The 17,230-nt window shown below is 61.8% G+C and overlaps 1 protein-coding gene across 1 annotated transcript; it reads left to right on the forward strand.

Annotated features, from left to right (window-relative positions):
- Positions 1 to 170: 170 nt before the first annotated feature.
- Positions 171 to 15,743, forward strand: LOC123591902. Its single transcript, XM_045466518.1, has 4 exons — positions 171 to 176; positions 2,179 to 2,277; positions 14,559 to 15,190; positions 15,332 to 15,743. The coding sequence occupies exons 1-4, from the start codon at positions 171 to 173 to the stop codon at positions 15,741 to 15,743; spliced, it is 1,149 nt and encodes a 382-aa protein (XP_045322474.1).
- Positions 15,744 to 17,230: the final 1,487 nt, after the last annotated feature.

Consider the following 17,230-nt stretch of genomic DNA (forward strand, 5'->3'; position numbering starts at 1 on the left):
CGGGCCACCAAGACCCCCGCAGGCCACAGTGGGAGCCCCTGGCGGTGCTCAGGGCCACGTGACCGCGCCGTCTTGTATTTCGGTCGCCCCGCTCTGACCATGGAGAGGCTGAGCAGTGACCGGCTGCATTGGGGGTGCATTTGGAAGGCCCACGCGATAGCCATGGGACGATGCCGGTGAGGCGCCTCCCCCGGGGGGGGTGGGGCGGGGATGTGGTCTCCTGAGCAGCAGACCCGGGCATCTTCTGGCCCTGGGTGCTCGTTCCCCGATGACTGGGACCCCGGCCGCAAAGCTGGCAGAAGCGAGGGTGCTCCTGGAGGCCTGATTTGCAAATCGTGTTTTAATTGCTTGGAAACGATCGGCTGTGTCGCTCCAAACCCTGGGAGACTTCATTTCCCGCCTTTGGTGGAAAACCCACTAAGTGGCTGTGACAGAAAGAAGATTACGGCTCCCGGGGCTCCCGGCACCCTCCGGGGCATGGCCCGGCCCAGCCCCCAAAACCTCCTAGCACCCCCCCCCCCACTGCACCCCGGTTCCCGCCTCCCAGCTGGTCAGAACTTGGCCGGAGTTTCGCCCTTTCAAACGCAAGCCAGGCTGAGCGAGGCGGCGGCCCACCCACCCAGGCGGCGCGTTTGTTCCCACAGACGTTGGCCGAGTGTCTACTTTGCCCCCAAGACGGTCCCGGTGGGTGACGCCGAGCCAGCCCCTGGCCTCCCGGAGACGGCGATCCGGCAGAAGAGACTGCCACGCACAGCTCTTCACCTGTCCTCCTGATCGCGGTGGTTGCCAGAAAGATAGAAGGGGCCTGGGGGGGGGGGGGGGGGGGACGTGACGTGGCAGGCAAGGAGGGCTCTGGGAGGAGGCGGCAGGACAGGGCGCAGACACCCGGGGTGGACGTGGTTGGGGGGGGGGCTGAGGTCAGAGAGGCCGGAAGCACCAGGTCACATGGGGTCAACGCCTGACCGTTTGCAGAGCACTGTCCCACCCATCTCCTCTTGGTGAGCCTGGGGGGAGGGCTCCGCTCTTTTTCGTTTTAATTTTTGTCATGTTTTATTTAGTTTTGAGACAGAGACAGGGCATGAGCAGGGAAGGGGCAGAGGGAGAGGGAGACACAGAATCCGCAGCGGCCTCCAGGCCCCAAGCTGTCGGCACAGAGCCCGACGCGGGGCTCGAACTCACGGACTGTGAGATCGTGACCTGAGCTGAAGTCGGACGCTCGACCGACGGAGCCACCCAGGCGCCCCAGGAGGGCTCTGCGTTCATGTCCACTTTACAGAGAGGGAAAACTGAGGCTCTGGGAGAGAAGGTGACCCCCCACGAATCTCAGAGCCCAGACCCACCCGCGGGGCCAGGTCACTGTGTATCCAGCCAGCCCACTGTCTCTGGGGACCTGGAAGACAGTTTCTCCTCCTTGCCTTGGACCGCTTGGAGGAGGGTCGGCTCTGCCGATCCAGGGCCGGGAGAAGGCGGGCACGGTCAGCCCCTGTCCTCTCTCCCCTGGGAGGCCACAGGGAGCCCCTCACTTGCCCCCTGTGCCTGATGAGCCCCTCCCCTTGGCCTATTCCTGGCTTCTCACCCTCAGATGCTTTCAGGGCCTTTCTCCTGCACAAACAGATCCTTCTCTGAACCTTCCATGGCTCCCCATTGCCTTCCGGATAGTCTGACTGGGAGGCCCGCGAGCCCTGGCTGCTGCTGACCCCTCCCTTCGTGTCTCCCCGACCTACTCCCTTAATGCTTTCTGAACCCAGACTCCCCTCCGGTGCACACCTGTGCCCCTGCCCTCTCCCTGGAAACCACCCCACCCCCGGCCTTGTGAGCCATGGCGAGACCGGTGCCGGTGGAGCGAGGGGCCTCTCTCAGCTGCTAGAGCCTGACTGCATTCCCTGCCACGTGGCCCTTCCATCCCCAAAGCCGGCGCTATTCCCCATGTCCGATCCCTGTCTCACTTTGACAGCCCAGCCCCTGTGATGGACTCACCTGATTAGGCCAGGCCCACTGAGGATACTTTTCTCAAGGTCAAACAATCAGGGGCCTTAATCGCATCTGTGAAGCCCCTTCACCGCAGCACCTGACTAAGTGACAGAGAAGGTGCCGTATCCAGGGGGTGGGGACTTGAAGGCCACGTCGGAATTCTGCCTTCTGCATCGCCCTCTGAGAGAGCCTGACCCCCCTTCCCAGCTGACCCTGAGGAAACGAACGAAGAGAAAAGCCAACTACGCGCACCTTCCCGGCAGCACGGGACGCTCACGCATCTCCGCGGAACATGCCTATTTTCCTGTGAGGTTGGAGAGAGAGGAGTCAACACTGAGAAGCCAGGCCGTGAAGCCCCGGGCCAGCCAGAATGATCTCTGCCACCCCACACAAGCAGTCACCACCCAAACCAAACAGAACTTTCTCCCAGCTGTGAAAAGTCCGTTCTTTCTTAGGGCGTCTGGGGGGCTCAGTCAGTTGACCGTCCAACTTCAGCTCAGGTCACGATCTCGCGGTTCGTGAGTTCGAGCCCCGAGTCAGGCTCTGTGCTGACGGCTCGGAGCCTGGAGCCTGCTTCGGATTCTGTGTCTCCCCCTCTCTCTCTGCCCCTCCCTCCCTTGCACTCTGTCTTTCTCTCTCAAAAATAAATAAACATTTTTTTAAAAAGTCACTTCTTTCTTAATCGTGATGTACTAAGCAGCCGTGACGAACACCGCATGCTGTGGGGCTTGAACAACCCACATTTATGGTCTCACAGCTCCAGAGGCCGGAAGGCCGGGATCACAGCGTGGGCAGGGCGGTCTCCTCCCGGGGCCTCTCTCCTGGGCCTGCAGACCGCCGTCCTCCTCTGTGTCCCCACACGGTCGTCCCTCTTTGCGCGTCTGTGTCCTTTCCTCCCCTTCTTAGCAGGACGTAAATCACAGCGGATCAGGGCCACCCGGATCACCTAGCTTTACCTTTCTCACCTCCATAAAGGCCCTGTCTCCAAATACAGTCACGTTTGAGATACTGGGGGTGAGGACGTCAATGTGGAATTTAGGAGAGCACAGTTCATCGCTTCTCGGCCTTTTGGCCAAGATCAAGTGTGGAGAACACAATTCAGCCCAAAGCCCGTGACACACGTGTCCTCATGGTTATATAAGCCTGCGGGTTATAGAGATCCTACAAGGGCACACAAGTGCTCAGTTTCTATTAGCGACTGATCTCCAGGAGTTGTGAAAGAGGGACTCCCAAGCAGGCCCCAGAGAGAGGAAAGATATTCCCGTTCCAAGCAGATCGTCACAGAGGCTGAGGACCTTCCCTTGGAAAGAGGGAGAAGACGCTTGCTTTTGTCTCGTTTAGACACAAGGAAGATTCGTTGCTGACTGCATACCTTCAGCCTTGAGTCAGAGGTGACCCAGAGCACAAGCACCCACTACTCGGATTCACTACAGCAGCCCCATCAACAGGCGGGTAGGGAGACCCAGGGCCCTCGAAGGGCTGCTGGCTGTTCCCAGACGCAAAACCGTGTGTTACTGTGGTGACTTAGTCTCCTAGGGACACGCACACGAGCTACACAACGTAGAAAGTTCTATCTGGCCGACGACACACAACACGTGGTCAGAGTAAGAATGGGGGCCCTCCGAGGTCCACTGTGGCCATCGGCCATCAGCCCAACCAAACCACATCCCGGGACCTAGTGACATCGTGACAGGTGTCACTGACGCCGGAAGACAACAGAATCCTCAAGTCAGACCGGCCAAGGCAAGTACCAAACACACAAACACAACCCGGACGCCTGTCCCCTGCCGCCCTGCACATCAGGCCACCGAAACCAGCTTCCAACGTCAAAATTCTGCCGCCGTGCACCAACCACAACCCTCGGGAGCACACGCACGCGCACAGTGGCCGCGCTTTTGCAGCGCGAGCCCCCGCCCCCCGGCCCAGAGTGGAGGCAGGTGCACCGCGAGATGTACTTGTAAGGCCGTGCCTTTACGCAGCGCCGCGGGAGAACTCTTGTGGCGTCCCCGCGGGGTCTCCAACCACGAAAGTTGTCCGAGAGACCGTTTACTTCCAAAGAGGTTTGCAGACCCGAGGGAAGCCAGACTTACCAGGGAGGGTGGCTCACCAAAGGAAAAAACACAACAGACGTTCAAAGGTAAAACCAAGACCCGGGACGACCACGCATGATGGGTTCGCCATTTAGGATGGAAAAGTAGCAATGTCCCCCCGCCCCCCGTGATTATTATGTCTGCCAAGGTCATCGCATACCTTCCAACAGCACTGCAAAAAGTCAGCCGTAATCTCAGGCGCACCAGCAACTGGTGTGAAAGCTCACGATCTCACGTACGTGGGAGATTAGAAGGACATCGGGCGTCCTTTTCGGTCAACTGTGGTTGTCCGGTTCCATTTTCTCTCAGGGGACGAGCTGCCGCTTTTTCCGTCTCCCTGACGGTGGGATGGGACGGCCACACTTGGTCCAGCTGGAGGCGGGCACCTCGTTGGTTTTGAGTTCACGGGAGTCGAGGAGGAAAACCAGCCCCGAAAGCTGCGAGGTGCTGCGTCCAGGCAGAGGGATGTCGCGGTTTAGTCAGCAAATATTCGTTGTCTCCCAAGTTCTGGGCGCTGTCCTTGGGGCAGGGGGACAGCAGCGAGCAAACCTGTCTACCTGCTGCCCCCAGGAGCTCACGCCCCCGCGTGGGAACCAGACAGTAAACCCGAGGCTACCACACGGTGTCAGGAAGGGGTGGGTGCCGGGAAGGGAGAGGGTTTGTGGGAGCTGTTTCGAGCGGAGTGGATTTCACATCCACGGGCTTCTGGCTCCTCAGGCAGCCTTGCTGACAGTCAGGGATTCCAGATGCGAGCCTTGACTTTGTAATAGAAACTTCCGGTCACCTCTGACACGGTCTCAATTGGCAGGGCCCTTAGAGACCACTTCCCCCAACTCTGTCATTGTCAAGGTGGGGAAGTCGAGGCCCGGAGGAGGGAAGCGATGAGCCCTTCATCACAGACTAGGGATAATAATTGCAGACGGGGACTCAGCCACCCAGCCCAGGCCCACTGGAGGGAGCACTGGGCCTCTCCCCTCCTGCCGTGTCCCTGATGGGCTGGAGAATCCCCACTCCCCTCCCAGACCCAGAGTGGAAAGAGCTAAATTCTCACTTAACAGCAGGATGCTTCTGGGCCTCATTACCATGATGCAAATTAATATTTATTATGCAATTATTCATCTTTGTAATTGCTAGTATTTCAAAGGGAGCACAGAGGCTTTAATTAGAACACTTTGAATATTATTAAAATGGAGTGTCAGAATGAGCCGTGCCCCTCTCCCTGCTGTCAGCCTTGTGTCTCACTGCCTCCAGAAGGTTCTCTCTCAGAACCTGGGTCCGGGATGCTCACTCGGTTTGCGCCCATTGTTTGTATGCTGACTTCTGGAACCCTCCGGGGATATCTGAACACAAGACTCCAGTGGCCGGGGGTCAGTGAAGATTTCAGGGAGCAGAGCATCCGGGGACGGAGGGGCGGGCCCTCGGCCTGTGCCAGGAGCATCACAGGACCCCCTCACCCACCACACCACTCCCCTCCCCCGGCGGGCCCCCCCAGGGTCTCCTTCAGCCCCCTCCCTCCTACTTTTGCCCGAGCAGCATTCATCGGGCTCTAATAAAGGGTCTCTTGCCCTTCTAGGTTCAAAGAACATTTTCAGATATCAGACTTTTTGGTGGCGCCCTAACAGGATCAGAGGGTGGGGACCAGTTTTGAAAAAGCAAGGGCGCCTGGTCGGCTCAGTCGGTGGAGCGTCCGACTTCGGCTCAGGTCGCGATCTCGCGGTTCGTGAGTTCAAGCCCCGCGTCGGGCTCTGTGCCGACAGCTCGGAGCCTGGAGCCCGCTTCGGAGTCTGTGTCTCCCTGTCTCTGCCCCTCCCCAGAGACACACTCCGTCTCTCTCTCTCTCTCAAAAAGTAAATAAACGTGAAAAAAAATTTAAAGAGCGAGATGAGGAAAACTGAAGCCGCCCACCCAGCGGCAGCAGGAGCCCTGGCCTGCCCGCAGCCCTATCACCGTCTGCACAGACCGTCCAGGCCCTGGTCAGGCTTCTTACACAAGTGAGTGGGTGTTTGCAGACCAGGCAGGAAGCAGAGACAGGGATCAGAGAGGATGGTGAGGCCTGGGCAGGGATGGAACAGAGGAGACGGGCTGTTAGCGATGGGGGGAGGAGGGATAGGGAGGAGGGAGAAGGGAGGGAGGGGGAGGAGGGAGGGACAGAAGAGGAGGGAGGAGGGAAGGGGAGGAGGGAAGGAGAGGGGTAGAGGTGGGGAGGAGGGATGGAGGAGGGAAGAGGAAGGGGGGATGAAGGAGGAGGGAGGAGGGATGGGAGGAGGGATAGAGGAGGGGTGGGGAAGAAGGAGAAGGGAGGGATAGGGAGGAGGGAGGGACAGAAGAGGAGGGAGGAGGGAAGGAGAGGGGTAGAGGTGGGGAGGAGGAATGGAGGAGGGAAGAGGAAGGGGGGATGAAGGAGGAGGGAGGAGGGATGGGAGGAGGGATAGAGGAGGGATGGGGAAGAGGGAGAAGGGAGGGATGGGGAGGAGGGAGGGACAGAAGAGGAGGGAGGAGGGAAGGGGAGGGGGGAAGGAGAAGGGTAGAGGTGGGGAGGAAGGATGGAGGAGGGAAGAGGAAGGGGGGATGAAGGAAGAGGGAGGAGGGATGGGAGGAGGGAGAGGAGGGATGGGGAAGGGGGAGAAGGGAGGGATGGGGAGGAGGGAGGGACAGAAGTGGAGGGAGGAGGGAGAGGTAGAGGTGGGGAGGAGGGATGGAGGAGGAGAGAGGAGGGATGGGAGGAGGGATGGAGGAGGGATGGGGAAGAGGGAGAAGGGAGGGATGGGGAGGAGGGAGGGACAGAATTGGAGGGAGGAGGGAGAGGTAGAGGTGGGGAGGAGGGATGGAGGAGGAGGAGGAGGAGGGATAGAGGAGGGATGGGGAAGAGGGAGAAGGGAGGGATGGGGAGGAGGGAGGGACAGAAGAGGAAGGAGGAGGGAAGGAGAAGGGTAGAGGTGGGGAGGAGGAATGGAGGAGGGAAGAGGAAGGGGGGATGAAGGAGGAGGGAGGAGGGATGGGAGGAGGGATAGAGGAGGGATGGGGAAGGGGGAGAAGGGAGGGATGGGGAGGAGGGAGGGACAGAAGTGGAGGGAGGAGGGAGAGGCAGAGATGGGGAGGAGGGATGGAGGAGGAGAGAGGAGGGATGGGAGGCGGGATGGAGGAGGGAAGAAGAAGGAGGGATGAAGGAGGAGGGAGGAGGGATGGGGAGGAGAGAGGGAAAGGTCAAAGACAACGCCAGGTGTCCGGCTTGGGTGGCTGAAATGGCAGCCCCGGGGGCAGCTGGCAAGCTCGGAGATGTGCTGAGGGGCGCGCGGGCCTCGGCCTGGAGACACTAGGGCTGAGTGATGGATGTGGGTCACAGGAGGGTCCAAGCCATGTCTCAGATTAGATGGTTCACCATGACAGAGATGCCAGCACCAGAGAGCCCGGGGGGCCCAGGGAGAGGCACAGGGGCTCCCCCTGAGACACACATCATGGAGAGGGGGCTAGAAGTGGCCACAGAGGAAGGGAACGTGGGACAGGAAGGGGCCTTGCAGGGAGGCGGAAGCTTCCAGCCAGCCCAGGTGCTCAAGGCCAAATGCAGAAAGTAGGGCGCCGTGCGTGGATTGGGCTCCCCATAAACGTGTTACCGTCCTCACCCCCGTGCCTGTGAATGGACCTTATTTGGCAACAGGGTCTTTGCAGCCGGTCAAGTTAGCGTGAGGTCACTAGGGTGGGTCCCGGTCCCATAGGACTGTGTCCTTGTACGAGGGGGGTTTGGCCACAGAGGCAGACGCGGAGGGAAACGATGGGAAGGCACACGAAGGAGCGGTCGCTGACACCAAAGGCAGGAGGAGGGAAGCGGCCCTGTGACCTCTGGCCTCCAGCCCGAGACAGTAAAGGTCTGTTCAAGCGGCCCCACCTCTGGTGCTTTGGGAGGCCCCCAGGACACCAACAGAGGGGTCAGGGACAGCGATGCTGACGCGGTGGATGGAGGAGGGAGGGCCGGGGCCCCAGCGGCCTCCGGGGAGGAAGGAGGCACGTCAGACCTCCTCTGACTCTCCAGGGAGAGTCGACAGCCACGGGGGGGGGGGGGGGCGGGGGTGACAGGCATCGAAGCGACCCCCGGGGCAGAGCACTTGCCAGCCCAGGCAACAGAGCCCGTCACGTCCGAGGAACCCGGAACAGGAGGCCAGCCAAAGGGTCACTTGTTCATTTACGAGTGAACGGCCTCCAGCCAAGGCGTCCCCACCCCCAGGGAGAAGCTGAGGGGACAGGACCCCCTGAGAGGGAAGCGGTGCTGTCCTTGGTCGCCCCCGAAGGGCAGTCCCGAGCAGGCCGGGATCCAGCATGCGGGGGGCCCGGGAGGCCGCCCTAGGTTTGAACCCCGGCTCTCACGCCGACCCGCCTGTGACCTAGGGCTGGGTGCCACCCCTCCCCTCCTGGCCTCAGACGCTCCATCTGCAAAATGGGCCTCAAAAACCCTTCCCCTCCTGAATCCGGGAAGCCAGCTCAAGCAGCCTTTCATGGGGCCCCCAGATCAGAAACGTCTGGGTCTCCAGCTGGCCGTACCCTCCCCCCACCCCGTCATGAAGGACCCTCCGCAGGGCCCATCATTTCTCTTGGCCACCTGAGCCAGGGACAACAGCTGGGGCAGGAAGCATCCCAAACGCTACGTCCTTAACCCTCACAGCTGGCCGGGCAGGCCCCACCCCTGTGTTACGGGGTTCATCGGTCACCCCCTGCCCTCTACGCCTTTGTGCCCCGGCTCCGAGCCCACCGGGTGGGCGCACCTGTGCCCCACCCCCCGGGGTTCCCGCAGATATGTCGTACGTCACACCTAGCACAGCGCCCTGTCACTCAGGCGGGGCCAGACAAAGGCAGGTCCCTTTTCCATCACTTTCCGATGACCCCAGGCCGGGCGGAGGCTGCCTCTGGCTTTGAGGCCCATTCAACCCGCCCGTTCCTGCCCAGGCAGGGTTAACGTGCGCGTATGGGCATCAGCCAAGCCCGGCCACTCACGGGACAACCGGAGGGACTCAATCCCCTCCCCCGACCGGCTTCCAAAAGCCGAACTGTCCTGGCTCCCCAGAGGCCAGCAAGGGAGTCCGTGGTGGGGTTTTCGGGGGGGACCCCCAACTGCCTGACAGATAACCTGGCCCTCACCCTGGAGGCTCCCACTTAAAGCAGATCTCCAGGCTGCCTTGAGCCGGGCGGAGATGCCCCCGTGGGGTGCTCACCGGCCTGTGCCCTGAATCGCTTCCTGAACGGACCTCTGTCCACCAGCGCTGTGTCCGAGAGCCTCACTGGGAAAGCGGGAGAGAGAAATGAGGGCAGGCTGTCCGGGCCTGCCATCTGGAAGGGAAGACACTCTGTCCCCACTCCCCCGAGGGCCTTCCTAGAGCCTCAGTATCCCCACCTGTCAAGTAGGGCAGGTAACGTGCCTCCCTCAGGAGATTGCAGTTGCCTCTGAGCTAAGAGAGTGGTCCAGAAGCAGCGATGGACCTCGTGTTGATGCTTCTTGTGGTTCTTACTGGGCCAACAGCACTGAGCCCCCCCCCCCCCCCCGCTTGGGCCATGCTGGATGCTGGGTGGGGTCCTAGCATTAAAAAATAAATAAAAAGGGACGCCTGGGGGGCCCAGTCAGTTAAGCGTCTGACACTTGATTTCAGCTCAGGTCGTGATCTCACATTCGTGAGTTCGAGCCCCGCATCGGGCTTCGCTCGGATGGCGTGGAGCGTGCTTGAGATTCTCTGTCCCTTCTCTCTCTGCCCCTCCCCCTTCGCGCTCTCTTTCTCTCAAAATAAATGAATAAACTCAAAAAATGTTTAAATGAATAAATAGGTGGCCCAATAAAAAAAAAAAAAAAAAAGGCTGTCGCAGCCCAGAAAAGCCTAAGGAGGTGTGACAGCTACATATGCCGTCCTACCCCAGTTGGGGCCCTGGGACAGGAAAGAGGCATCAGGGAAATCTACGGAAACTGGAGTAAAGAGACGACTTTGCAAATCAGAATCGTTACCAAAGTGGTGCATTTATTGTCACAAAGGTAGCATACGGATTTAAGACGCTAACGGCAGGGGAGACAGGTGCCAGGTGTAAGGGAACTCTCCTCACTATCTGTCACTTTACCGTAAGGCTGAAACTGCTCTAAAAAGTAGTCTATTTTTTTAATGTCTATTCTTGAGAGAGAGACAGAGACAGAGATAGAGAGTGAGCAGGGGAGGGGCAGAGAGAGAGGGAGACACAGAATCCGCAGCGGGCTCCAGGCTCCGAGCTGTCCGCACAGAGCCCGGCGCGGGGCTCGAACTCACGGACCGCGGGATCGTGACCTGAGCCGAAGTCGGACGCTCCACCGACGGAGCCACCCAGGCGCCCCAAAAGTAACGTCTGTTTTTGAAAAAACTTGTTTCAAGATACCAAATGACTACCTTACAAAGAGTTGGGGAAGCGAAATGTACTCCTGCCCTACGACCCAGTGATTCATTCCCCTGTTAAATCTATTCCCCCAAATAATGAGAACATATGCCCACCAGCAGGTGTACATAAGAATATTCACGGCATCTTTTTTTTCCAAAGGAGCCAAAAACTGAAGGCAACCCGGTGTGCGTTGGAAACGAATACGTAAGTGAGAGTCAAACGAGAAAGATCACACGTGTTACGGGCTGAATGTCTGGGTGCCCCCGAAGTTCATATGCGGAAACATCACGCCCGGTGTGATGGCGTCTGGAGGTGGGGCCTTTGGGAGGTAATTAGGTTTAGATGGGGTCCCGAGGGTGGGGCCCCAGGCTGGGACGAGTGCCCTTCGGAGAAGAGAAGGGGGGACACGGTGCAAGGCGGCAGTCCGCAGCCCCGGGAGGGAATGCTCACCAGAACCCCAGCAGGCGGCCCCCCAATCTTGGCCTTGAGCCTCCAGAATACATGTCTGCTGTGCAAGCCCCCCACTCAGCGTTTTGTCAGCTGAGACAACCGTGTTAGCCAAGGTTTTCCAGTAGGAGGTTATACACACATCGTGTACGTGGCTCACGTGATACATGAGGACGAATTGGCCCGTCTGACGATGAAGGCGGACAAGTCCCACGATCCGTGACGGGGGACCCAAGAAAGCCAGTATTGTGCAGTCCCAGGCCAAGCCCAAAAGCCCAAGACCCAGGAACACGAATGTCCAAGGGCAGAGAAAATGGATGTCCCAGCTCAGGCAGAGAGAGGGAGAGAGAATTTACCCTTCCTCTGCTTTTTTGTTCTATTTGGGCCCTTGAGGGGCTGGATGATGCCCACCTGTTCCGGGGAGGGCACTCTTCTTTACTCGCTGTACCTAGCCAATGCTGCTCTCCGCCCTCACAGAAGCACCCGGAAAGAATGTTTTACCAGCCATCTGGGCCTCCCTTCGCCCAAAGTGACACGGGGATTTGGCCATCCCAGCCCAGCAGGAAAAATGGCAAAGCCGAGCACCAACCCAGACGTTTGGTCTGCAGCCAAGGCTTCAACGGTGACTACCCCATACTCACTTTCCGAAGAAGGTTCTGGAGACCCGGCTCCAACCTTCCCAGGGCGCTTCAAGCTGCTCTCGGACAGCGCCCTGTTGACACCTTGCGCGAGATGATGTCCTGCTGCGGGCGGTCCCGTGCGTTGTAGGATGACCACAGCATCACTGGCCTCTACGTGGGAATGCCTGGAGCCGTCCCCCCACCCAACCGTGACACCCAGAAACGTCCCAGGCATCGTCAAGCGTCTCCTGGGGGCAAGAGCGCCAGCCTGAGCCCCGCTGCCGCTGGGAGAGCTGGCACGTAGCCGGGAGTCGTGCCAAAGAGGGTTAATAATTAAAGCAACGCTAATAAATGCAACAGTGACAGTGACTATACAAACGACAATAATTTCGACAACCACAGCTACGACACGGGTAATCGCAGCGGCGATAATAGGAACACACGCAATCCTGGGACACAGCAGTGGCGACATTAAACAGCGTGATGCGGACACGAGCCGTGGAATGACCTAACTGCGGCGGAGACAGCAGAGGCTCTGGTGTCCCACTGCCCAAAGTACCACTCCGTGTCACGTTCCTTTGTCAAGGCCACCCCTCTAATGTCCCAGGGTAAAGACCCCATGGGGCGTCTCTAGGCACGCCCGAGACGCTCGGACGGAGAATGAACACGGCACATAGGAAGCCGCTGGAAGTGTCTGGGGACGCGGGCCACCATCCCACACGGCCTTGACCACGAGCGAGAACACAACGCAGGCGGGGCCGTGAGGGGCCCCCGGGCCAGGCCGGGAGGGGACTCGGAGACCTGGTCCTTGGCTGGTGGCCTCCCTGACCCACAGCCTTCTCCACACCTGTGCCTTGGAGGGCAAGGGGGGTGGGAGTGTCTCTCCTTCAGACCCCCAGCCTCCTGCTCCCTGGGACAACCCCACATCCCCGGGGTGTCACGTCGAATCCTCCAGTGGCCCCGCGCACACTGCGCCCGATTCCCCACCCTAGGCCAGCACGGCGGCCTCCAGAAGCATGCATCGAGGTCCCTGCAGGGAGTGCAGACGAGGCGGCCCAGGTGGGCTGAAAGTGGAGAAAGGCCGCCAGATGTCGTGCGGGGCCTGTCCCTGAGTGTAGGGGGGGCCACAGCCCCAGAGCGCACGGGGCCCCGATTCCCCAGCCCGCCCACCGGCAGGGCCCCCACCCTTCCTCCTGGGCCGGGACACGGGGAGGAGGAAAGAGTGAGCGAGAAGGGTTGTGACCTCTGGTTCTGGAATCCTCCCCCCCCCCCGGTCCCCCCACCTGGGAAACAGAACCCAGGACGGGGACCTCGAAGGTTCAGATGTGGGAAGGAGGAGGCAACCTTGCCCCCAGCCCAGTCCACACGGCCACTTCCTGTTCCACAGGCCCCTCCCACAGACCTCTGCACGCCCCTCCCACTTCTGGCCCCGCCTCCCTGCTCTACATGCAGGCGCGCGCGCACACACACACACACACACAGACACACACACACCACGTGTGCACACGCCGCAAACACACGCACACGCGTACCACGCACGCACCATGCTGAGATGCCGACACAGCCCCGCTTTCACACACGCCCCCGCCCCAGATGCACACAGACACGGTGCACGCACACACACGCCCTCGCCCCAGGCTTGCGGGTGCAACAGACACGAGGCGCCATCGCGGGTGCGCACGCAGCCCCAGGGAGGCCCAGAAAGGGCTCCCGCCTTAGGCATGGTGGCGAACGCCTCCGACCCGTCCTGGGGACCCGGCGTCTGCGTCCTCCCGTGGCTACACTCGGGCCGGTGGTCCAGCTGCCCGGGGACCCTTCCCTGCCTGCTCCGTCGTGTCCGGGGGGAGGAGACGCAGCCCGGGATGCGTGTCCCGCACACGGGTGTGGGGCACAAGTGGGTTTGGGGTTTCGATTGCCTGGGGCTGAAAAGGGGCCGTGGCACCAGAGAGGAGGGGGCTCCGTGTGGGAGAGGGGGAAGGATGCAGGGGGAGGGGGGCCGAGGAGGGCCACTCTCCGGAAGGTTTCCAAGGGGCGGGGTGCTCCGCAGGCCTCACGGGGCTGGTGCCCCTTCACGGCCGCGTGCCCACGAGGCTGGCTAAACGTTGGAATCCAGCAGCCTTCTAAACAGAGGGGCCCGTGAGGTCGTCTGTGTGGCAGTCTCTAGGGTGAGCGTGTGGGGTCGGTCTGCGTGCAGCTGGGCGTCCCGAGTGGGGCGCAGCGGGGCAGGGGCGAGGACGGGGTAGAGGGCAGGACGCGGCGCGGCGCTCGAGGGAACCCGCTTCTCCAGACGCTCGTCATTCACGAGCCTGACGACGTCGATAAACGCCGAACGGCGGGTAGCAGGCGGGACTCGGCTCCCTGTCCCCGGCCTGACCCGGGGCCGCGCCCGGTGACCCCGGACGGCTCCAGTGACAGCACACCGTGCCTGCTGCTGCCCACGCGCCCTCCGCCCGTTTGCGTGGTTGCTAGGAGGTTTCCATGGCAACCGATACGGGCTGAGGGAAGCCTGGCACCTTCACACATCCCCCTGCGCTGGTGGGCGCTGGGCCCCCGCGGCCCCTCCGGGGATTGGCCACCCACGCGGGGGCCGGGGGAGGGGGCGGCTGGACCCCCGCAGACCCGGCAGAAGCCGACACGTCGGGGGACACAGGCCGAGCAGGAGCAGAATGAGCTGAGGAATGGGGCGGGGGGGGGGGGGGGGGGGGGGGGCGGGGGGGGACCAGCGGCTGGGGCATAGAGCCCCCCGGAGACAACACCTGCTCCCCGGAGGGGTCGCCCTGCGTCAGCTCAGCCAGCCATTCCCGTGGCCTTGTGACCGCGCGGCTGATTTTCCCTCGAGCCACAGATGAGGAAAGCGGGCCGTGAGGGTGAGCTCGGTCCCAAGCTGAGCCGCGGGGTTTGTCACCCGTGTGCCCGGCGCTGGCTGGGCCCGGCACCCGCTATCCTGACCGCTCATCCTCCAGGGCTGTGTTCTGACGTCCTCCATCTGAGACCAGGATCACCCAGGTGCAGAGAGGCCAAGGGTCTGATCCCAGGTCACACAGCACAATAGGGATGGCCAAACAGGAGGGGACCGGGGGCGGGGGGGGGGGGGCTGTCTGGGCACAGCCAAAACACCTGGTCCTGGGATGCAGTCCAGCCGGGGGAGTTGCAGCCCAGGGGACATGCTGGCTTAGACAGGGACCATGGAAAGTTGTATAATCAGACACCTAGGAAACGGAGCCGGGGGAGGGGGAGGCAGCCGCTGCATGGGGCTGGACGGACACAGCTGGGCCTATCCTCAGTCCCTGGGGGGAAGGCAGTGACCCCATGCTCCCCAGGGGCTGGGGCGAAAGCCCTGCCCCCCAGTTCTCTCCAGGGCTGGGAGGAAGGCGGTGTCCCCACTGCTCCCCCTGTGGTCACGGGGCAGGCAAAGAGGGCTTGCACTCTGTCACGGAAGGAAACGGAGGCCCAGAGACGCCAAGAGACCGGCTCAGGCCACCCAGCTTCTGAGTGGCGGAACCAGCCCCCCACACGGCTCTCCCACCTCCTGGCCCTCCATGGTTCCACTGGCGCCCTTGAAATTCGCCCTGACAGTCTGAGCACACGCCCTACTGCCCTGCCAGGCCGTCCGGGGACACCCCACCCGGGACACACTCCTGTGAATGGGGAAGGACGAGCAGCCGTCACCGGCACCTTGGGCAGGTGGGAACTCTGAGCTCAAGGGCAGGGGCACCAGGGAGTCAGTGGAGGCAGGAGCAGGGCGGACCCCACGGCCCCGCCCCTGAGCCGGGGTGGCCCCGCCCCATCCCACAGCCCCCCACCGCCTGCGCCCCCATCCCACAGCCCCCGTCTGGAGGGGAAGAGCACAGGACGAGCACGAGGCAAAGAAAAGCCCGGGAGATGGACAGCCGGGTGTCAGGGCAGAGCCCCCCCCTACTTCCCACTCTCCACCTGCAGGTGGGCCCCCCCCCCCCCCCCCCCCGCTTCTGCTCCCTCCAAGGAGGCAGCGTTGCCATGGCGACCACCATCACCTGGCAACTGGGCTGCATCGTCCGGGGCACCTGCCGTCTCTCCTCTGGCTCTGGGGAGGGATGTGTGTCCAGAAGCCCCCTTGTCTCAGAAAGTCCACCTGCGGGGACAAGACAGGGAGACTGGGGCGGGAGGGGATGGGCGGAGACCCAGCTGGGAGAATCAGAGGTGGAACCCTCTCCTGCAAGGCTTTTGTTTTTGTCAAAATTGGGAACAGCAGCTTTGATTTATGGGCTCATAAACGCAACATTGTAAAGAAATGTTTTTCAAGCAAAACAAGAAAGTATACAAACGCAGGTTAAGACTCTCCATATCTCCTCTTCGGTGACATCATGGGGCCATCCGTCTCTAGGTGCCGGACCGGGAGGTAACAGTGGACGTGGTTTTAACAAGGGTCACCCACCGCACGGCTCGCCCCGTGTCCCCGCTTAGCACCGCGTGTGGACATGTGTCCGGGTCAGCGAGTCCGCTCTCTCACCTCGGCCGCTGCCCGGGCCTGACTCACTGAGTGTGCCCAGAACTCTTGCTCGGGACGAAGCCCGGGCACTGGGCTCCCGAGAGCCGAGACCTGGGGCCTGAGTGGGGCTCACAGGCCGCCGGGGAGGGAGAGCGGTGACCGGCACACCCACGGCCCAAAGCGAGGAAGGAACAGTCCCGGCTCGGCTCCGAGAGAGAAGGGGCGGCCTTCATGGGGCGGGGCTGAAAGGGAGGAGCGGGCATGCTCCGCCCACAAACCAGAGCAGGCTTCCTGGAGGAGGCCCTTTTTTGGAGGAGATCGGAAACACGCATGGGAATGTGGAAGTGAAGGCAGTGAGGGGAGAGGGAGGGACTGGGTGCAGCAAGGGCCCAGGCACCCTGACCTGCCTGCTGGGGGAAGGCTGGAGGCAGGGACTCCCAGGGGACTGGGATGGGAGGATGGGAGGAAGCAGGGAGAAGGGGAGGCAGAACAGGAGAAACGGCGGGGGGGGGGGGGGGGGGCCAGGGGCGGGGGCGGGAGGGGGGGGAGACGGAGAAGGAGGAGGGGGAGCAGCCTGCCTGGCTGAGCGCTGACGAACGCCAGGTTCACTCCACACTTAAACCGCCGCCCCCGTGGGCACCGTGCTCTCCGCATTTTCCAGGGCAGCGAACTGAGGGTCCGAGGCATTCAGCAAGACTTTCCAAAGACAACGGCCAATGAGTGATGGCATCCCGGGAGAACCCTCTCTGACTTCAGTCCCCAGAGCCCACTTCAGGCACTAGCTCGGGGCTCCCCCGGCCTCTCCCACCACTGCTGCTCTCGGAAATGCGTCCACTGAGGCCCCTGGCGTGCCAGATCCCTCTGGGCTGAGTGTGCCTGCAGCCTGGGACTCTCCTAGGGACGCCTGGTTGGTGCCCGGGCCCGTGCCCAGGACCCACACCGTAGTGTGGGCCTGTCCTACAGAGCCTTTGGCCGGGAGGCGGCTTTCCAGGCCCAGAGAGGGTCAGGCTCTTGGAGGGCAAGGCCCGATCTCCTCCTGGGAGAAGCCGTGCCCCCCACCCTCTGGGCGTGGCAGGGGCAGGTCTGGATGGGACGCCCTCGGCCTGTGCTGCCCCCACGGTGAGAAGGCCCCTCCACCCCGAACCAGAACAGCTCAGAAGTGCGCTTGGAGGTGGGCCTCGAGCCCCACCTTGAGTGAAGGCCACCGCTCCTTCTTATCCCCCCCCAACACACACACAGGCAGGACCAGAGAGACA

Source organism: Leopardus geoffroyi, chromosome B4 (assembly GCF_018350155.1).
Source record: "Leopardus geoffroyi isolate Oge1 chromosome B4, O.geoffroyi_Oge1_pat1.0, whole genome shotgun sequence".
Classification (NCBI taxonomy): domain Eukaryota; kingdom Metazoa; phylum Chordata; class Mammalia; order Carnivora; family Felidae; genus Leopardus; species Leopardus geoffroyi.